General features: G+C 38.6%; 1 protein-coding gene across 1 annotated transcript; it reads right to left on the reverse strand.

Annotated features, from left to right (window-relative positions):
* Positions 1-4,781: 4,781 nt before the first annotated feature.
* On the reverse strand, positions 4,782-18,407 carry hmgb3a (high mobility group box 3a). Its single transcript, XM_071912555.2, has 6 exons — positions 18,335-18,407; positions 15,080-15,128; positions 14,115-14,255; positions 8,479-8,618; positions 7,436-7,610; positions 4,782-6,727 (listed from the first exon to the last, which is right to left on the reverse strand). Exons 2-6 carry the CDS (start codon positions 15,086-15,088, stop codon positions 6,587-6,589), a joined length of 606 nt encoding a protein of 201 aa, XP_071768656.1. The 5' UTR covers positions 15,089-15,128; positions 18,335-18,407; the 3' UTR covers positions 4,782-6,586.
* Positions 18,408-23,396: the final 4,989 nt, after the last annotated feature.

Consider the following 23,396-nt stretch of genomic DNA (forward strand, 5'->3'; position numbering starts at 1 on the left):
AAGCCCTGCTGCGCAAGAACTGTACTGCAGCAGCACAAGTGAGTTTTGACAAAGTCAAAAACATGATTGTGAACAGCCCTGCACTGTCACTATTTGACCCCAGAAGACGGACTATACTTGTGTAGCGTTTGTTAATATCCTCCTTGTCCTATTCCACCATTATTATTATGTAATGCTGTAACAGATATTTCCCACTCAAAAGAATTGTAGATTTCAAACACCATTTACCATGATCATTTTAAGGTCAGTAGTTGAGGACAGCATATGTTTTTACTGTCATTCTGTGTCTGTAACCTCACCACTAGTCACACAGCATCCCTTTTCTGATACATTTACATTCAGAAAGGCTACAATATACAGTTAGTGATCAGTATTTGTTTTGACGTGCCGTCTAGTTTAAATTGTATCCCAAAAGTTAGCAAGAATTTCTTCACAAAGGAGAGTGAATCGTCATATCATGACTTTGTGTAGTTTTGAATGGAAGTGAATGAGAGGCAACAGATAATGTGACTGGGCCCTAAGTCAAAACCATAGTGGTTTAGGATAGACTATTATGTGAGGTAAATATCCCCTTGTTAAGGCTGATGGGCAAAATACTAATGTGTATTCTTGAATAGTTTTCCCTTAGGCGTAGGATGCAGCAAGACTGAAGCAGTGGGTGGTCAACATGAGAAGACAAGAAGGTAAGCAGGGGCTTTTGATTACTGGCAAGGGATTTCATTATCATTTTTTGTTTACACAGCTTTTGCCATATATGCCAAATTGATTTTGATTTTACTCCAAAGTAGAGCCAAAGTGTCTCTCAGTTTGTAGTGAGCATTCTCCAATTCAAACTGACAGAGCCAACTGAAACTTGAAGTCAAATGCTAGATTATAAAAATGTCAGGCAAATAGCATATTTGTGGGCCTTTCAAAGTTGAAGTAGTCTTTAGAAGAAATATATTTAACACACAAGCATATAGGCATGTGTATGATGTCATTCCTTCTCCACGTGATTTTGTTGATTAATTTGTGATAGGTTAATGTTTATAATACCCTTATTTTCACATTGTTTTCCTAAAAAACATGTTTAAACATGTTTATCTTTTTACTATGGACAAAAATAATATAAAACCCACTCTTGGCCTGTACCTTGTCTAATTGGCTAATTGTGTTTACCTACCAAATATCTCCCACAATATTAAACCTGTGAGTTTGTTTTTGTTGCCAAAGAAATGGATCCAGATTGAAGACGCTTGGTTATTTCCTGAAGAGGTAGATGGACTTCAGCTTCAGACTGACCACAACTGATCAAACATTAAGATTTTGACAAGGTAAATACTTGGTAAGAACAGTGGATTTTTTTTTTCTTGTACCTTGAGAGCAGAGTATGAAAAGGAATTAAGTGGATTATTTTCCACATTCACTTAGAAATTAAAAGCTACTACATCACATAAAAACACAAAGGTCTAAAAATTCCGAAAGGTTTGAAAAAAAGAAGCCACAACTATAAAAAATGAATAAATAAATAATGTCCCATCTCAATTATGCAAAAAGACACTCATGGTCCCCTTGACATGTTTAAAAAGTTCTGCTGTGACAAGGGTTGAACTTGTACATGCACAAAGAAACAGTGACATCTGCTGGATGTTTAAATTACATTTCAATACATTTTCAGAAATTTTGTAGCCTTGGATTTAGGGAGTTGCCATTTGTAAATGACCTTGGAAAGAAAAATTGATCTTCATTTTGAGTCCTCAAGGCACAATGAAGAATTTTTGAAGGTTGTATAGACCAAGACCTACTGTACATTCTACAGAACAAAGGAGCACTTTGCACTCTGGATCTGTACTTTGTGCTGATGCCTTCAAGCAATGCTTCACAAATACCACTCGCACTCAAATCATTAGCTTCAGTTCTTTTCAGCTTCTTGTGTTCTTTTGTTGTTGTTGACAACTTCAATTGGTGTGCTATGGAGACTTTAATGTGCAGCCACTAACCATCTTTTTCTCTCCCGTTTTGCCATTGCAGGAGACAAGTCCACAGATGAGGAGAGCTTGTGTGGACAGTTATCTTGCTGCTTTAGCTGCTCCTGAGCTTATTCACTATATATGAGGAGAGACAGAAGTTTCCAAAAGATCTACAGAGCCACTCTGATCCAGTTGGCTCCTCTTCAGAAAATCTCTCCATCTTCTTTGTCATTGCTAAGAGTTCATAATAAACAGATGTCTTAATAAAAGTGATTTTGACTGTATAATTAGTAATTGCTGCGTACATTATTTAAAAACTATAAAATATGAAAGGAATCTTGATAGAACCCCATATAACGATTCAAAGAGGAACCTGTAAAAAAAATAAAATGATTTAGGTAGAACCCCCTGGAAGGGTTCTAGGTATAACCTCAGGGTTCTGTAATGAACCCTGAGGGATGGTTCTTGTTAAAACCTCAGGGTTCTTTACTGAACCCTTCTTAGAGGGTTCCAGATGTAATTACCTATTGTGAGTTCTAAGTAGAACCATTTAGTAAGGGTTCTAGATGAATCCCTCTGGGAGGGTTCTAAGTCTAACCTTCAAAAAGGGTTCCACCTAGAGCCAAAAAGGGTTCTCCTATGAGGACAAGTCAAAGAATCCTATATGGTTCTAGTTAGCCCTTCTATTTCTAAGAGTGTAGAGATGGGACGATATGCTTATCTCATGATATGATTTGATACAACCACAATATGATGTAATGAATAAAACATCTGACTGTGCAGATTATTTCTGAGCCACAAATCTTTTTAGCAATCATAAACAATTTTAAAATGTCATTACAAAGTGTAAATGATATAATTTGTGATTACAGCAGCGGAATAAAATGAAGCTAATATTGCGATAAATTTTTCTGACCCACGATACATATTGGCACTTTTTTGCATTGCAATATATTGAATTTCGATATATCGTCCCATCTCTACATTACAACATATATACAACATATGCATGTTCAAAGAACTGCTTCACCACTGCTATATTTACTTAGTGCAATGTGTTATTTCAACATTTCAACAGCAACAAAGTATACAAAGAACATTACAATTAACTTAACTGAGCTTAACTGCTCACACTTTCACCTCCCCATAACAATACTTTCCGTCCCTGAAGACCCCAAACCCTGTCACCATCCAGGGGGAAGAGGTGGAGATGGTGAACTCCTATCGGTTCCTAGGAGTGCAGCTCAACAACAAACTGGACTGGTCGAACAACACTGAGGCCCTCTACAGGAAAGGACAGAGCAGGCTGTACTTCTTGAGGAGACTCAGGTCCTTCAACGTGTGCAACAGGCTGCTGCAGATGTTCTACCGGCATCAAGGCAGGGGAAGCCAACAGACTGAACAAGCTGTGGTGTGTGTGTGTGTGTGTGTGTTCTTGTCCCTTGTCCTCTTGTGCTCTTTTAAAAGAGCAAATATATGGTAGATTATAGAGACCTTTGGTCCAATAATAATAACTTTGCAAATTCTTAGTTGTTTAAAAACAAAAACAACTCACAACTGAATTCGGCCTTGTATAAGAGCAGATTAATTTTTAGCTTCACAGCTGCTCTTTTGTTGGGGTCAAGCCTCTTAAGGGACAATGGCCCCTGTGAGGACATCCTCATTGTGTTCAGGTGATGGTGTTGCTCTGGCTCATTCTCACTGCTAGGCTCTTAACTGGAGCAAAAAGACATGATCATATTACCCCTATTTTATCTTCTTTACATTGGCTGCCTGTGAGTTTCTGAATACATTTTAAAATTTTATTGATCATTTTTAACGTCCCCAGACTTTGGAACGCCCTGCCCATGGAGATCATGCTAGCAAGTTTGGTATCATCCTTCAAATCCCTTCTTAAAACTCACTTTAATAAGCAAGCTTTTTTGTAACAGTTTCTACTCTACTTTATGTTTTATGTACCTTTTAATATTCTGTTTTTTATTCTATTCTATTTTTTATCTGTCTGTTTTTTTACTGGTTGTGAAGCACTTTTTAAGAAAGGTACTATATAAATACAATTATCATTTTTATTATTATTATAAAGAATTATATTGCATAGAATTTTGATACTCCTAACCATTTGACTGTGAAACAAACTTTGACAGCGAAGACAGGCAAAGAGGAAGTGAGGCATAATTCCTAAATGCTTGACGCTAGAGAAACCAAATCACCTACATGTTTGGGATGAGCCCAGAACTCAGACCACATTTAGCCATGCTCTGTAGCTCCACCATCAAGCCAACCTTGCAATACCTTTACTTATCCAACAAAGTTGCCTCAATCTCCGCCAAATATTACACACAGCATATTTCAACTGCCTGTATAATTTTTGTATCATAGAGCAACCAAACTTCATAAAAATGTTTGTGAAGGGCTTAGAAGTGTATCAAACCACCACACCACACCACCAAGGCCAAAATTGGTTTTCAATTTTTCACATTGCCATTTTTCAAATGGCAATATGAAAAATTGACATTTGCAGTTGTAGGACTTTCACTGAAATATTCTATCTTTGAGATGTAGAACTTTTCTAAAATGATGAATCAAGAGTAGTTCAACTTCCTCCAATGTTAAGTAACTAGTAGCTTGGAAAAACTACACTTTTGCAGTAGCTTCACCAACTCTGGTCAGTGTATAAATCAGATTAGAAGTGGACTGATAGTGGGATGTGTTAAGCAGTGGCACTTCCAATATGATCATCTCTGTGTTTTGGGTAACTAACTGAATGTAAATGATGTTAACATAATATACAAAGAAAAAGGGGGAATCAACTCAGGCAAAGGAAAATACAGCTGTTGTACAAATGTATTTTTAATTGCAATCATAGCTTCCTAAACATACAAAAAAGAAAATTTTAGATACAAGTAGTTTTACTGTCAAAAGCCATGTATGTACCTCAACTGCAAGAACTGACAATTTACAGTGAAAATATTAAAAATATCAAACTGAAAAGGGAAATGAAAAGTGCCTTCATGTACCACTGGCATCTTCCCCCAGGACACAGACCAGCCTTCAAATGTGAGTTTCACTCAAAAATGTCTTATTTTTATTCTGTGGGCATCTTCAGTCATATGCAAGGTTCTTTTGTTTCAACACTTCATTAGGATGGTATAATTCTGTTGTTTCAATAAGGAGGCTCACATCACTAAACAACAAAACATCTTGGCATCATCAAAGGAAGGACTAAGGAACGTATAGATTTAAGATGTCAGATTTTTGAGTGACCTACCCCTTTTAAAAACAGCGTTGGGAGCTTTTGTTAGCAATGACTGTAACCAGCTATGGTTGTATGAGGCTGGATAGCCAGGCTAGGATTAACACTACTCTACTAATATCCAGCCAATTAACTAACACACCAAGCAACACATACACACACACACACACACAGGCACGCACGCACACACAGATATAACTTCTGGATATGTGCAATTATAATCGGCAGAGGGGATTTCCTTTAAAAAGTATACATAGGAAAATACAGACTAAGACTACCACACACAATAACACACACACACTACCTTAAACATTCATCATTAAACAATATGACGTTTATATGGATGGTTATACTACAGCTTGTTTAAATGCATAAAGGTCCAGTGAGTAAATGAGGCTGTGGGAAGACACTGGGCAGCACTGCTGAGGAGCATCCACACACACATAAAAACACACTGCTGGACAATATTAAAGAAATATCCACCCTAAAACTCTTAACTGTTAACAGCAATTGGTGATGTACCTTGCTTTTCTGGGTCAATTTTGTTGTTTGGTGGTGTATCTTTCTTATTCCCCCGGATAATGCCAAACATGATGTGACGTCATGATGAGATATTTCCAGCAGCTACAATGGAGTTTGAAACCAGAAAATGTTTCAGCGATCTAAAACATCGGTAAATGTCAGGTTTTGATGTCAAAAATCATAGAAGAGGCAGAGAGACCGATTTCTCCTCCGACAGTAGCCTCAATGGACCAGAATGCAATGCAGCCAAAGACATGTTGCGCTTTGAGTAAGGGGCACGACTCACTTTTTCTCGACTGGGAAAACTCATGCTCCGCTTTCACCAACACTCTCTCCACCTACATGTAAAACCCACAGCTGAATAGAACAAGTTCGCAAACGTTTTCTGGGGACAGTCGAAAGGCATTCTGGGAAATGTAGGAAATCGCTACTTTAAGTAGAATCAGATGAGGCAGGTTGAGGGAAAGCGGGTACATACGAAAGGTCAGTTACAACAATTAATCACAAAATAAATCCTTGAATGCACTGAACATCACAATTTTATGATATATAACAGCAGAAGAGTATCAGAGGGTGGAATTTTCCTTAAAAAGCTTCAACACTCACATGGACGCAGGATATTAAACATAGACAACACTTCATAAGCGGGGAGGAGTAAAGAAGTAAAAACTACAAACTGAGAAGAAAGAAAAATTGTCACCAGTGTTTCCCTAATCCCAGTACTAACAACCCCTATCACCATAGTAACAACCATTATCATCATCATATTATCAACAAATAATTATTGCCAATAATAATAATAATAATAATAATAATAGTTTTCTATTGTAATAAATTAACACAAAACAAGACAGAACATATTCTATTCATCATCTTCCTCCTCCTCCTCCTCCTCCTCCTCTTCATCGTCGTCTTCCTCATCGTCATCATCATCGTCGTCATGGTTGTTCTTCATCGTGGGTTTTGGGCACACCTTGCCCTTTGACTTGTAGTCTGCAACATCCTGCAGCACAGGACAAACCGACTGTGTAAACCCAGCTTTATATTCAGCACAATATTTATGAGTCAACATCGAAAATCAGACACATTGTGGGAGAAAACGTTTCTGTAACGTGGGGTCCGGGGACCACCAGGGGTCCTTGAGGCGGTTCCAGGGGGTCCCCAGTAAATTGATGAATTGTTAAACTTCACCATTATTTCATTTACAAGAAGTTAACGCAGTTAGAGAATGTAGAAGAATGACTATTTTGATCATAGCTTCACTGTAAATCTCTCCACCTACAATACAGATAGTCAAGGAATTCTGGGCAAAATCATATCTACGGTAACAATAAGAATATTCTCACATTTAGGTCAGAGAGACAAAATCTCATCAAATGGGGTCTGTGGCCCTAATGTGGACTAAATTCGGGTCCTTGATATGAAAAAAGGTTGAGAATCACTGCTTTACAGCACCATAAAGGGTTGTGCTGTGGTACAAGCCTAAAGAACCATTTCTGGTAGCATACAAAACCCTTTTTATTAAGAGTGTAGATAAGACAAAACCTAATCCACTGTTGATTCAAATTTCTATTTTTTAAATGTGAAAGGGCAGTGAAGGACAGGTGCAGCACTGTCAATTACTTATTAAAACTCTACTGAGTGCATTTGCCTTTTCCAGATGGGGGTGTCACTACCTAACTGACTAATATGAATCCTTCTGCTACTTTACCTTGCGGTACTTGTCCTTGAGTTTGTTGGCCTTCTGCAGGTAGGGCTGCTTGCTGGCATCCGTCAGGTTGTTCCACGTCTCTCCTAGTTTCTTGGCCACATCCCCGATACCCAAACTGGGATCCTGGGCCTTGACCTTTGGCCGGTGCTCCGAACAGAAGATAAAGAACCCAGAACTAAAAGTGAAGGAAAAGAGGGGAAAATACAGCTTTAATAAGACTCCAAAGAATTCTAGGAGTTCAAAGTATAAATGACTTGATTGCCAAAATATCTTAAGCGATATCGTAACCTCTCTGAACTGGTTGCAAAAAGTAAAGTAAGTGCATGGTTAATCATGAAGGCCTCTGGATGCCATTAGTATTACCAGCTCCACTGACTAGAATAATTCCTCCATCACTTTTATCCTGCCCTGAATGTGCATGGTAGTCATTTCACCCAGATAGAAGTTCCACTCAAAATCTTCCAGTTTTTTTTTGTTTTTTTTAATAAGTAAGGTTTGTACTGCCCCATAGCACAACATGACTATACTATATCTGTGGGGTGTTGAAGCCTTGTTCTCAAGGCAAAAAGGCAATGACAAAGCTGCTTATTATTACAGTATTATGCATGGTGATGACCCCCCCCCCCCCACACACACACACACACAAATCTTCCCTATCTCTCTCCAGTTGCCTATCAAATAAAAGCAGAAATACCAAAACATGATATAAACAACAAAAACAATCCACAAAAAAAAAAAAAAATGTTTTAGCTACTATTATTTTGACTCTGCTTGTTTGAAATGCAGACACATAAGATATTACCCTTCATTCAGATATTACGCTATCTAGATATTACATTAATTTTGGCTTAGGTAATCAATAACCAACTAGAAAGAAGTTGATGCCGTTGACAGTGTGTGAAAAGTCCAAGTGGATTGCTCTGGCAATAATGAGAACATTTTTGAACATCTGCAATGGTGGACAACCCTGTGGAAAACTAGTTCATCTTAAGGGGCTTTGAACTGCCATTGTGAGTGGAGGTGTGTATGTGCATTTTCCATACGGTGGTCTCTTGGGTGCGTTGGGATCCTTCTTCTTTCCCTTCTTCCTGCCAGGTGCGTAGTGCTGCATCTCCTGGTCAAACCGGATCTTGTCCTGCCGAGCCAGCTCCTCAAATTTGCCCTTCTCCTTACTGGTCATCGTCTGGGGAGTGAAAAACCAATGCACTCCATCACTAACTCAGTTAAACCCTTACTTCACACTGTCTGAGAAGTGAATAACAAACACTCTCTATTAGCAATTTAGCTAAACCCTTACTACACATCGTCTGGGAAATGAAAAACAAACGTACCCAATGGTAATATTTGGGCTTACAGTATCTCAGGGAGCTCTATAATGCTTAAAGCTGCGGCAACTTTTTTATATTCAAAAAACAATAAATAAATAAGATATATTCTACATTATTAGTCTGTCACCCTGTGTGTTCAAGTCTAAATCCACTGCTAGCCTGAAATTTGCTTTTCAATGATGTTGGGGCGCTTTGGAACCATTTGCTGTGTGTGTATGGGCGTGGCCAGCGGTCAGCTGGTTGTGGCCATCAAGGTGAGGCTAGTGGCCACAGAGCAGGAAGTCATGGCAACAACAACAATGGAGGAAAACAGTAAGAAAAGAAAGCAAAGTGAAGCTAAACATTTAAAAACGTGGCGAACATCAGTGTTGCTTTTTTGAAATTTCAGATTGGCTGTGTTCACCTTCTGCCTCTTCAACATCTGTGGTGATTGTACAGATGCTGGTTACCTCAGCTTTAGGCTAGATGACAACTCATCAAGATGAGTGACAAGTGTTGGGGCTGGAACTTGACCAATTGAGAGGGAGGAGGGTGGGACTAACAATACACTTCCTGTCTCAAGGAGAAAAGTTGCAAATTGTAGCTTAAACTATCCATCTCGCCTCTACTGCTCCATATGGAAATGCAAGTGACACAAGGATGACGTACGGACTGTGGAATTAAGGAAAGCCACACAAACATACACACAGACAGCATAGGAATTCTACGGAAGAGGATTAGGGCCACGTGAAAATTTCATTTGAGTTCTGAGATTAAAGTCAGGATTCTGGGTTTAAAGTCAGAATTGTGAGATTAAAGACAGAATACTGAGATTCTGAGATCAAAGTCAGAATTCTGAATTGAAAGTCTGAATTCTGAATTGAAAGTCTGAATTCTGAGATTTAAGTCAGAATAGACCTTTTTCACAAACATGGCTGCCGCACTTCCGCAGGGTAAAGCTCAGTTCTCACCATTGCCAGCAATGTTAAAAAGCCAACTTTCTGTCACCCATAATTCTGTCTGTGATCACTTATTTTGTGTTTCAACATAATCTAACACAATATAAGTGTTGTCATTGACATATCTTTCTGTTTCTGTTGTCAGACGACTGCGCAAGTAACTGTGATCGAGGGTCACAAAATGCTAACTCGCTAACCAAGGCTAACGCTAATTTTTGTACTGTTTTGTGACCCTCGATCTAAGCACCTTTATAGTTGCATCTTTATAGTTGCGCAGAAACAGAAAGGTATGTCAGTGACAACACCTGTATTGTGTTATACATACATATGTTGAAACCCTGCGGAAATACGGCAGCCATGTTTGTAAAAAAGGTCTATTGTGACTTTAAAGTCAGAATGCTGAGTTCTGACTTTATTCTCAGAATTCTGACTTTAAACTCAGAACTCAAATACATTTTTCATATGTGGCCATGGGCATAGGAACACGGGGGGCAGGGGGGAAATGTCCCCTCCAATATTAAAAGATGCTTAAAATGTCCCCCTCAAAAAATAAACCACAAAATTGTGTTAATTTGCCTCCGCATTGAAAAATCAACTGCAGAACTGTTATTTTGAAAAGCCTTTGACTTTGTGGCAGTGCATTGTGGAATGAAGTTGAATGAAGAGAGTATCTCCTTATGAAAGAAGTGCGCCATAAGAAATAAGACTTGATAGGGCTTAATTTAATCGGTGAGGAGCAGACAGCAGCCTACAGGCTGAAGGCAGCGCTCCGCTCACACACTGGTGAGTCAAACTGCAGCCAAAAACAAAGCTGCATAGATCAAGTGAAGAGGTGTCACTCTGGCCCTAAATTAAATAGCCTCTTGTAATTACGTGTTCTGCAATATTAAAACCATTCTACTGACGTTTTGCCCCGCAAAGGCAGACTGTAAAGAATATAATGGCTTACATTCTGATGCAGGACTTTGTGGGCAAAACGACAATGGAATGATATTGTGTAGAAAAAATAAATACATTTATATTGTAAGCAGAGTGATGCCATTGCCTCTTCACTTGATCTGATGGAGCAGAGCAGTCAGTGGAGCACAGGGCCGTTAAAGTGTCAATCATGAAGAAATTCATGGTAATCAAACGCCAATATGTCCAATCAACACTACTGGTCAGGTGCCAATAGAGAGAGAAAAGAAAATAGAGGATGTGCAAGCACAAATGAAAGGTATGTTATTGTGCCAAGGAGGAATAAATGTATGTAACAAGTTACATAATGCTACGTTTCTTATATCATGACTGTCAACAACAAAAGGTCAATATTGCTTTGTTGCCACTGCCTCCAAAAAGCACAGACAGCTCTGCCCGTCAGTTATGTAAAGACAATATTGGCCTCTGTCTATTTGCCTCAGTCTTCTGTATGCTTGTAAGTATGTAATCTTTCTCTGATATTATCACAGCACTATATTTTTCTGTGCTGATTTTTAAAATGGCAAGGTAAGTTAGGCCTAGTTGTTTTGCAGCCAAACTGACTGCAGTCTTGTTAACATGGTTCGGTAGCTAGTTTCAGTAGGGCTTGAAACTAACTCCGTCCTGGAAGCACAAGTAGCAGCAGATAGTCCTCCTGCTGCCTCTACAAAACAAGCTGTCTACGCTGGCAGTTACCAGCATGACTATGAATATGTTTGGTAGGCTACTCAGTCAAGCTAGTGTTTGGAGACCAACAGTTAGGCTACTGTAGGCTACTGAACTGGGTGAGGTAATGTTAGCTAACTTTATTCTTCACCATATTGGATGGCTTGGATCTTGTCTGAAACGTTTCTTTGCATGGCTCATTATTCTACTGTAATAGAACAGGTACTGTGCTGGCTTTTTGTATGTACTTTATAATTAACATCTGTTCAAGCTAAAGCCAGTCAGTGTTATAGCAGGGCTTGGAGAAAAAACACACTTAGCTCTTAAAAAGGACCAGCGCACCCAAAAAATAAATGACTAGAAACCAGATAATATCAGTGCAGCTGGTTTGGAAGGAAAATACAACTACATAAAACACTGTAATTCCAAGCCAGAAATTATTATTATTGTTATTGTATTATTATTATAATTAATGAGAACAGGGTTTGTACAGCTTTTTAAGAGTAAAATTCAAGCACTTTTCAAGCACTTTCAAGGTACCTAAACCAAAAATTTCCAGACTCTCGAAGCCTTTATCAATCTCCTTTCTGCAGGTTGTGCAGTACGCCTTCCTTTCTGTGGCTCCTCTCCGAAGCCATTTTTTATATTTTTCGTAAGCCAGCCAGTTGTCATTAAAACGACAGCCTAGCACAGGGTTCCACAATTAGTTTTCCCCAAGGGCCAAATTATGTCAAGCATGCCAAGCCAAGGGCCAAAACGTCCAGGGGTTTTTTTTCCATTGCGCCAATAAAAGTTGTTTTATGTGCAGATGTTGTTGTTGCTGCTATTACCATTATTATCATTATTATTATTATTAGTAGTAGTAGTAGTAGTAGTAGTAGTAGTAATAGTAATAGTAATAGTAGTAGTAGTAGTAGTAGTAGTAGTAATAGTAATAGTAGTAGTAGTAGTAGTAGTAGTAATAGTAATAGTAATAGTAGTAGTAGTAGTAGTAGTAGTAGTAGTAATAGTAATAGTAGTAGTAGTAGTAGTAGTAGTAATAGTAATAGTAGTAGTAGTAGTAGTGGTGGTGGTGGTGGTAGTAATAATTTAGGCCTGGGTACATTGGGTCACAAAGAAAATGAAGACTTATATTTTGAGTTATGATGTTTTAGGATTGAGTTATGACATGGGATTAGTTTGGTAAAATGCCATCTAATCAAACTATCAAACATGGGTCTGAAAGTGTGAATTATGACCTGAAATGACTCTTATCTTTAAATCTGGAAAAAACATATGAAGCTAAATAAACGTTATGATGACAGTTGACCATACGCGGCGCTGTGGGTGGGCCTAGGTGGGCCTGGGCCCACCCACTTGGAACCCAGGCCCACCCAATCACGAGACTTAACACACGTAAAATTTCGTCATGTAAACACTCATTCCGATCACTTTCTTTGGTTGGACTATCTCGCCTCTTTCTGCACATGCTCGTGCATTTGACCTAAGTAACGTCAATTACGTTCTCTGTTTTTCCGGGAGAATTTGAATGGATGTGCTTGTTATTTACCCCAGGGCGTTCGGGCTTGATGTTGGCGGCGCAGCCCATTTTTATATCAAGTGCTGACTCCGCCTAACCGGGCCAGTTTCGGTGTACGGCGGTGAAAATTACAGGGGTCAAAACAAAACATCTTTTTCTGACACTAATGGAGTCGTATGTTGTGATAAAACTGTTGCTTTATCAGATAGAACAGCAGTAAATCAACATGTTATGACAGGTGCGTTCACGTAAGTGCCAATGGGTCGGCGCGGGCCATTGGCACTTACGTGCCAGACATTTGGCCAGACATTTGGCCAGACATTTGGCCAGACATTTGGCCTGGCCAAGACCTGGCCCGCGGGCCAGGTCTGGCCCGCGGGCCGCCTACTGGGGATCACTGACCTAGCATGTTGCTAAAGCGATGACAAAATCCACCTGTTCTCTAGTAGCTGATGAGCAGGTACAATAGTTAGCTAGCTACCTTCAATGTGCACGCACGCACAACGTCAAAGGTCAGAGGACGCACATGCATTCTGAGAGCAGATAGTCGCTCTCATGACGCGGAGCGGAACGGAAAAACGCCCCCTTTTCATTTTGGCGCCTATGTCAGTAAATCTTGCTCCGGTCCGTTTCCGTCCGCTCCGCGTCTTGTGTGAGACACCAGCAGACAACAAACAAATATAACGACTGGATCGTTTCATTTCAAATATTAAAAGATTTTTGGTTTACATGAGTGATTGTGTAGATGAAACACCAGATTATGTTGAAAATCAAGCATTTTTCAAGGAGTATATTCGAATTCAAGCATATTCCTAACCTTGAAAACATAACGGTTAAAATTAAGCATTTTCCAAACTTTCAAGACTTTGTACGAACCCTGTGAGAAACAGGCCAAACTAGATAGATTGGCTGAAAGCCTGCTGTAACCAACACGTTACGTCGGATTTGTCATTTGTTTAGCGCCTGAGTCATTCTTTCTTTATTTTCAGATAGCCTTTTTAAAAGTTACTAGAAATGAGTATTGCAGAGCTGTTTAAAAACATTTTTTTTTTGGTCAAATCTGCCCCCCCCAATGGTCAACTGCTTCCTACGCCCATGCATGTGGCCCTAATCCTCTTCCATAGAATTCAAATACTATGGGGAGAAAACCAGGAGGTAATTGAGAAAGCAACAAAACATTAAACAAGATTTGTTACCATTGTTTTCATAATAATAAGTGTGCAACCAAATGCTTTCACCATCCCTCTCTCTTTTTACAGTGCCAGTCTCACCTTCCACCTTCCAGAGCACTTCCTGGAAAAATCGGCAAAGTTGACAGGAATCTCTGGAGTCTTCTTGTTGTGCTCCTCGCGGCACGTCTGGATGAAGAAGGCATAGGCTGACATCCTGCCCTTGGGCTTCCTGGGGTCCCCCTACATGGGTGAACAATTGATTTTTAAAAATTATTCAACCAGCCAAATTGACTAAGAGCACATCCTTATTGACAGCAACAGACTGTGGGAGTAGTTGCAGGGGGAAGGAGGTTTTAGGTTTAGGAATGGTGATTGTAATTAATGCTGACTCAGGGGTGTCATCCCCATTCATTCCCTCAAATTGCTCCCTTGTGAACAGCTCTCCTGTGATGAGCATAAATAACAATGGTGATGACACGACAAAAAGGCCACGCCTGCAATGTGCGGAACAAGTGCGAAACCCTATTCAATTTCTATGAGCAAAACAGTAAATCGACATTTTTTGTGTTCTAATAATTTATGTGAAATGTATATGGCGTAAGTAATTTGACGTTACCTTTTCACGGCTGTCGAACAACAGTATGATCATTAAAATATTTTTTCTTGAAGTCTCAAAATACAAACCGTCTCTTGAACGGAAGTGTACATGGAAGTTTGCTAGCTTGTTAGCATTTTGTGACTTCCAGAAATAAACATTTTAATGACAATGCAGGTCTTTGATAACTGTGAAAAGGTAACGATAAATTATTTATACCATATACATTTCACACATAAATGATCAGAACACAAAAGCAAGCACAGATTTTTGGGGGGTTTTGCCCATAGAGGTGAAGCACGTCATATCACTTGTACCGCACTTTGTGGGTGTGGCTCATTTGAAACGTCACGCCATTCTTGTCTATTAGGCATAATAGCAAAAAAGAATCTTCATTGGAAATGAATAAGAGTGATGTGTTCAAAATGTCCCATCTGAAAGAAGCAGAAGAACAGCAGCAATAACCAACCTTGGCCATCGTGTTGGTTGGTCAAGAGGAAGGACTGACTGGAGAAAACCTGGAGATAAGAAAGAAGAGGACAGAAAGGCCTTAGACTTCATTGGAATTCCTCTGCTGGTTTATGTGTGCGGTTGTGTTGGGGGGGGGGTGTCGGTATGGTGATGAGATGTTGTCAGGCAGACACGAGTTTTAGTTCTAGAAAATATTTATGTGAGGCAGAAATAATCTCATTGGTTGAACTACACTTCACTGGGCGGAGCCAAAGAACAAGAGTTTTTCTGTCCATGACGCTATAGCCTACTGAAGCCCAGTGAAAAAGGCAAGAGGTAAGGGAGGAGGTAGTTGATATGATGAAGCCCAGCACTCTGCTACTAACTGAAAAAAATGTATCTAAGCATACCAAATTATCTAGCTTAGGTAGTTAGCCTGGCTGACCTTCCAAGTTCAAACTAGCCATACTAGCATATAACTTAAATCTTAACTTAAGTATAATTTAAGTCAACCAATGAAATGTAGCCTAATCAACCAAATTTTTTTTTTGTATAACTACAATCTGCTGTCATCAATGTTTCTGTTCCCTGCTTTCATTGAACAAAGGATAACCTACACTAAATTAACAGAATTATGAAAAAAAAGATAGAATGGCCTCTATTACTATTATCGGCCTCTGATGTGCAAAGCTATGTTGACATAGCTTTTGTGTACCACTTTGTGACAGAGCTTTACATAATGTAATTACATTTTTTTTTAAATGTTGTGATAAATTATTTAAAACATTAGCAAAAGAAACTCCAAATGCCCGGTCATATTATTTGTTGCAAAATGTTAATCAAATACCGGCATTGAAATATTTTGATAAATTGCCTCCACCCTTACCAAATCTTCCTGCTAATAAAACAACCCCGCCATATTCCTCTCATGGCCACCGCCTACATTTCATTAGCCCGTTACAAACTTCTGTTTCAGCCCAGTCGGACTGAACGAAAATACAGCGGCAGTAGGAGCCTCTGTCACCACCACAATTATTCATCTTCCATTTTGAGAAACGTGTCCTCGTGAGAGAAACTGCTGTTTAATTTTGTCCATCTTGCCTTTTTCGATCTTACTTCTTAATAAATATTATTATTTTGTGTGTTTTTTTAATCCGTGTGCTGCGCAGTATAGTGTTAGAGAGCCAGTAACATAGTCATAGTACTGGTAGTACTGGTCTATATACAGCTCTCACCAAGCCTCCCATTGACTAAAATGGCTTCTGTAGAAACGAGAGAGAAAGACTAGTGTAAAGTTACCCAGAATTAACAATAAGACTTCCGGTTACAGCTTTCAAAATAAAACCCTTAAACCCAGTAGGTCAGTTTTATAGATGATATTTTGTTTGAATTCAGCAAAAGTAATCCCCATGTTGGGTGAAAATAAACAAGTAAGACGATATGTCAGAATCTCAGCAGCATTCATCTTAATGTTTTTCTTCACACTTACCTACTGAAGTTTTTATGATGAACATTGCGTTACCACAGCTATAAAATGTTTCAGGAAGAATCTGTAGTAGTGGTGAAAATACTATTGTTCCAAAATATCCTAATCACGTCATATATTCATAGCCATATAGCGTATATATTCAGTGTATATTTTATTTTTATTCATAATCTCTTTTCCTCATTATACACTGCGTATACTGTATATTGGTATTTTATATTTTATGTCACTCTGCATAATGCTTCATCCTCTTGATTTATTCTCGTACATATTTTCATTCTTTTTTTTTTGTCTCAGTAAGTTAACTTACTAACACTGCTGCTATTTTGCACACCCTCTTAATACTAAAGTCAGAATTCTTAATACCATCATTTACACATTTCTCACATATTGTTGGTTGTGTGATTATATGAGCCGCTTTGTTGCTTATTATATTTTGCATATATCTTATTTGTACACTATCTTTGCTATATCCTACTACTATTTACTACTGAAAAAACAAAGTTTCATCTTATTATATATACACACAAAATTCAGACTCAATCGCTCTTATTTTGAAGGCAGGCTCGTTATATTTCCGGTGCGATCGTGTCTAACTGTGGAACCATGACGCTCTGATATGAAGGGAAGGCTTACCGAGGGCTGCTGAGTAACAAAGCAGTGCACACCCCCTCTGCTTTCCAGGCTGTTACGACCAAATACGACTGTACAATAAAAACAAAAACACATTCTCAGATAAAATAAAGCCTATTCTTTGTAATCGGGCAGAATTTCCACGGCTGTCACGACAAATTTGGCGACATTAGACAGTTTTCTGAAGTTGCATCTCCGGCTGAGGCTTGGTGCAGTGCTCCCTCTAACAAAGACAGTGCGCCAGCCATTTCTACTGCCAGCATTTTACTGGCGAATGCAAGAAGTTGCAAAAGATTGAAAGGAAGACAAAAATGACATTTATTTAATACAGGGAGATAGAGATAGAAGAATCGAAGCAGAAACGAAAAGGAGCTGCATTTTTTGGTGTTACAGAAATTGTTTTTTCTCCAAGAAAATCCCCGTCCCTTCTATGTGTAGGAGCAGCTTCTTGTCAATGGTCTACATAGCCAGCCATTTTAACGCACAGGCTGAGCGTTCATCTGACTGGAGACAGAAAAGTGTCAAAAACTGCTTTCCGATCGTGACTTTGTCAATGTTTTAATATGGTCGAATAAAGATAATGGCACCTGGTAGAAACCGAATATTGGTTAGGTACGTGCATGGATAAATTCAGATTTGTCATCGAAATCGTGCTCCATAGGAAGGAGAGTGTTGGGCTCAGACAGGGGACAGCCAGCCATATTCATAGTGTTACACATACGGCACACGGATGGAAATTACACTTTAATAACTTTTTGATAGTTCAAACTTGAGAAAAATATCACCGAGTCGAGCATATACCATTCTAATACACGTTCCTTTATGAAAAACGACCGTGAGAGGTAAATTAAGCCGATTAAGTAGTTTTCTATGGATTTATCAGAAATACTCAAGAAATTGCAATATTTTGACTATAAAAACACGAGAACAACCAATTTAACCGCACTAGATTAATTAACAAACACAATTTTACAATCTCAAAATTTTAATGACACACATCTGTAAATAAATGCCCCAAAATCAACTAAAACGCTGTATATAGCCTGGAAATTTAGAAAATAACTATCCATAATAAGACCAACAACACACTCAACTTCAGTTTGTACTAATGTCATATTATTAATGTATATGAGCATCCTGGGACCATTGACATACCTGCGTTGTGTTGATCAGCTCTCTGTCCGTCTTCCCTGCTCTCTGAAACCACACACACACAGTCTTAGCCCTACCATCTGAAACCACATACACACAACACGCTCAGCCATCGCGCTAGCTCAATACGAGAAGAGCCTGATTGGCCGAGAGCCTCAGCGGTTCAAAACAACCTCCACTGGAGCTCATTGGATGGGGATTCGCTGAACGCTCTCAGTCCCTGTCCTGCAATTGGTGGAGCCGTGGGCTGGTCAGAACGGTCCTCTATTTAGGACTGCTGAGCCATGTGACAGAATCAATGCAGTTCAGTCTGGTTTCTGCGTTTAGGCTACATGGGCAGCAATAATCCGGGTATTGGCATTATTCTAAATAAGATAATATTCCGATTGAGCTGTTTACATGGGTTGCTTATAGAACTATCCAGTTCATATTCCCGTTTACATGCAACGGAGCATAGTCAGATTAATAGGACAAAGGAAAAGTCACTGGAGCACAAGGACAGTTGAAGCCTTTATTGAAAACTTCCCTCAAAATCTTGCATGGTGACAGTCTTTACGAACCAGTAGTCTTAAAATAACCGTACATGTACATTAATTCACCCCTTAATTCATGCAAAATACCCTTAAAATGAGTTATGGGAGTTATTAATGGAGGACACTCCATCAAAATCACCTTAAACATCCCTTAATGTCTGACTGCTTATACTTTCTAATTTAATGTAAAATTCAGGGAGACAGGAATTTTCCATTAATAACTCATTAATAACCCTGTAAACCATGCACAAAAGGCATTAAAAAAAAAGCCCTTAATTATAGTGTCTCCACGGACCAACCCATGAATCCCTTAAAAACCCATGATACTAACCTTACTTTTTTAAAGCTATGTTATTTTTAATGGATAATTCATGTTTATGTAATGAGAAATTAACGACATTTCTGGGATAGGACCCAGAGCCCTGCTGGTTTTCATTCTAGCCATCTAATCAGGGACTATTTTACACCTGGGATGCAAGGTGAATCCAATTAACATCAATTAACTACCTGGCATGATAGAAACCCACTGAGTACCAGACGTGACTTCAAAGTTGCATCTATGCTTTAGCTCTCATATAGCCCAGGATCATTTTGGCTATGTATAGACACAGAATTTGAATGGATAACAGTCACTGTTTAAGGGTTGCTATGGTGACAACGCAAGTCCTAGCTCTTCTCGTCAAAATCAGCATATTAGCAAACCTAGCTGGTAAGCATCATCAACTTTAGTCCCTTAAATGATATAAACTAACATAGCTTAGTCAACCTTTAGTGGAGAAGAAAAGTTAGCATTGGCTAACTTCAAACAGCTATTGACAGGACATCAGCTGAAACAGATTAACTCAACTATAACCACTTCCACTAACTGCGCTAATGTCAAAACGTTTGATCTACTTAAAAATACAGAAGCAGTTTGTAAAAGATCACCACCTAGTGGAGGCATGTGTGACAACCAGGGTCGCCGCTGTCACCACACACACTGACCGGACTGTGTGTGTGTGTGTGTGTGTGTGTGTGTGTGTGTGTGTGTGTGTGTGTGTGAGAGAGAGAGAGATTTAACTGCTAATTTATTTCACATGCAAATGATTTCAAGATAGCTCCCTTTCCCTTTTCACTCTCTCTCCCTCTCTCTTCACCCAGCTGCAATGTTAAATAGAGAGAGGCCGTTTTTATTTAAGTGAAGACTAAAGCATCACCAAAGCCTTGTATCGAGTCTGCAAGATTTTAAACATTGAGTCAAATCAAATTTATTTAGAAAGTGCTTTAACAAAACCGGATTATAACAAAACACTTTATAGAGCAATATAAGATGTAAAATGGGGATAAACCCACCAAAACTCAGTTTACTCCACCGTCTGATATGCATTTTTCTGACTTAAATTACGTCATAGCAAATATTGATGACAACTGAATTCAGCTGCAAAGCCAGTTTTCCACTGCTTTGGTTCTTGCTGCAAAACCTCTCGCCTCAGCGACCTGCCGTAAGTCGATTTGGCAACGGTACACATAAAAATGGCCGCCGCTCTGACCATCCAGGAACATTGATTTGAATGGGAAAGACCGCTCTATCCATTCAAATAAGACAAATAAGACCAGGCAGTAAATACATTATTACATATTTAAACAATGCATAAACATCTGTAATACACAAAATATACACAAGAGAAATCCATATGTATAAGATAATACTTTATTTGTGTGATATACAGAATCTGTTTATCCCGGTTTGGTTACATATAGCCCACTTTTAGTCCAATGGGGTTAAGAAATTACTGTATAAAAATGCTTAAACATAGCATAAATAATTAAAATTTATAAAGATGCACATCAGATGTAGGATAAAATAGTTGAAATTGCTTTTGGCGAAATTTAAGTTTGAGGAACCAACCGCCATAATGTGTGTACCTTTGTATCAATTGTTCAACTTATTTAAGTGCAATAAAGCCCTTGTTGTTTGCTAGTATCATCTGGACTGTTTTAGCGTTTTATTATTTTAGCTGACTATTGTTTTAACCAATTGGTTTTACTGGCTTTTAGTAACTGATTGCGGATTAAGGGCAGTTTATAGTACAGCGATCTATGATCGTTGCCACTGGTGATGATCATATATGTTGTTTACTCCCCGTGACGGGTCATCATTGCGATGGTCGTTGTGCCCATTGCTGAGACTTAAATTGGATTGAACTTTGACACCATCGCTGACTCTGTTGTCATGACAACATTATATAATGTTATATAACAGCAATTAATTATCTGAACTAAATCATCAGCAACAATAGAAGACCATACATTTGTCGAAAATTTAATAAGCACAATCACAATGTTCCCGTGCCTTTACGCTACAGAGCGGGCAGATTACAAAAATGGAATTGAAAAGGCAAATTCCTGGAAAGCAGTTGCAGAAAACCTCAACAAAGATGGTATGTAACAGCTATTTAGCCTGGATCATCATAGCTAGCTAATCATAGCTAGCATTGTTTGCAGACAGATTGAAACAGTTTCATTTGTAATGTTGTAATCAAGCATTACCCTGACTGGCTAGTAATAAAAGATAAGATTCTCTCCCCAACCCATGAGAAATTATCAGAACACACCCCCTTCCCAAATCATGTAATATTGACAAGTGCAGAAAAATGCCACTAGATGGCTGTATGGGCACACAGCTACTCGAGTTCCTTTCTTGTCTCAGTAAAAGCCCATTAGACAGTTAGACCCAGAACAGACTAGCCTATAGACTAAAACATACACTGAGTAGACTAATCTATACTATTTATCTAGACCTGAATGAAGAAAATAGGTTTACTTGATTTACATTTCTTATTTAAAAAGAAAGAAAGAAAATTGGAAAAGCTGTTACATTATAACATGTTATGGTAGGCTATTTTGAAGACTGTCGTCATATTTACAAACTGTATTACTATGTTTAATGTAAGTAAAAACAGTGCAGAGGCGATTCAAGAGTCTGCGTGATGTAAGATACTGGGTGTCTGTTCCCAAAAGTGGATCAGCATCACCACCAATATTGGCAAGTCCTTTATTTCATTGTTTCTTTTATTCAAATATATCAATGTCCAAAGCACTTTGGGTATGCCCAGTGATGTAACTAGGCGTTTACAGCATGGATGCAGCAGAGCAGCGACAGCCAGACTTTTATTTGGTTTGAGGTTATTTTCTTCTGTGTTTTCTGTGGTTTATCTCAGTTGTAGGTGAGCCATGCATCAACCGGAATGTAGGTTTATTCTTTTAACTATTTGAATTGATATATGATGTAGGCCTAGAGAGATTAGAGGAGTGCTGTCCATGGTGCTGACCAGGTTACTGTTTGTGGTATGAGAGGTGGTGCAGTGGACCTCTCAGTAGTTCAGACTGCTGTCCGTGGTGCTGACCAGGTTACGCCACTGGGCATGCTGGCTCCCAGACTGGCATCCCTCCTATCTAATCTTCAAGTTTTCTTTTTATGTATATGTGCTTGCTTTGCAGGACGCAGTCCAACTATAATACGATTCCCTCACCAATACCCTCACCAGTGCCCTCACCAGTGCCATCCACCCCAACAGCTGAAGGCTGTGATGAAGAGGTTGAGCAGGCAACTCAACCACCTAGCCATGCCTGTTCAACCTCAGAATCCCAGCCTAAGAGGAGAAGGAGAGAGGAGTGTGGAGAGGAGGCACTCATGCACCCTATCCAGAATACTACATCAGCCATCTCAGAAATGTAACAAAAAAATTTAACACAACTGAATCTGACTTGTGGGCCGAATCTGTGGCAATGAGGATGGACAAGCTCTCAAGCTATCAACGAGCAGTGATTCAATGTAAGGTGGGAAACATTCTCCTTGAGGCTGAACACCCCCAAGGATCCCTAATGAACTTTCTCCAGGAAACAAGTGACATTATCTAATATCAAAAAGAAACAAATTTTGTATTTTCGATTATTAATGTAACAAATACATGTATTTTTGCTTGTTTGTATTTATTAATACTTGTTTGCATGTATTAATACTTAAATATTGTTTTTAAATAACCTATTAAAAATGTTAACACTAAAGTTATTTATTTTCTACAAGCAATACAACTTATATTCAGTTTATATAAATAAAAAACAATTCTTGAATTTTAAACAACATCCAAGTGTTCATTTTTTAACTAGACTAACAGAGTTGCTTAACCATTTTCAATTATAAGTTTCTCACAAATATGTGAGAAATAATGGAATAACTGGGATTTGAATAATAATAATAATACATAATAATACATTTTATTTGTATAGTGCTTTTCTAAATACTCATGAATAGTATATAAATAGTGTTGGTGATTATTAGAAGCATACAACATAAAATTTTGTTTGTTATTGTGGTACATAAAACAAGAAAAAAATGCAGTAAATGCAATTTACTGCAACTTAATGTAACTTAACAGAATCAGAATAAGTTTTATTGGCCAAGTATGTTTGCACTTTTCTGTGGTAACTTAAACCTGCAATAAGCGATATCAGACCTTATAACTAATCCTGAATCTAACGTGTGCTATGTG

This window comes from Centroberyx gerrardi, chromosome 23, assembly GCF_048128805.1.
Source record: "Centroberyx gerrardi isolate f3 chromosome 23, fCenGer3.hap1.cur.20231027, whole genome shotgun sequence".
Lineage (NCBI taxonomy): Eukaryota > Metazoa > Chordata > Actinopteri > Beryciformes > Berycidae > Centroberyx > Centroberyx gerrardi.

Excerpts from the sequence above, each read along its gene's own strand:
- hmgb3a (XM_071912555.2), bottom strand. Across the intron at positions 7,611-8,478 it reads AACGCACCCAAGAGACCACC|TTCTGGGTTCTTTATCTTCT; the intron begins GTATGGAAAATG and ends CTTCACTTTTAG. Across the intron at positions 6,728-7,435 it reads TCAAGGACAAGTACCGCAAG|GATGTTGCAGACTACAAGTC; the intron begins GTAAAGTAGCAG and ends CCTGTGCTGCAG.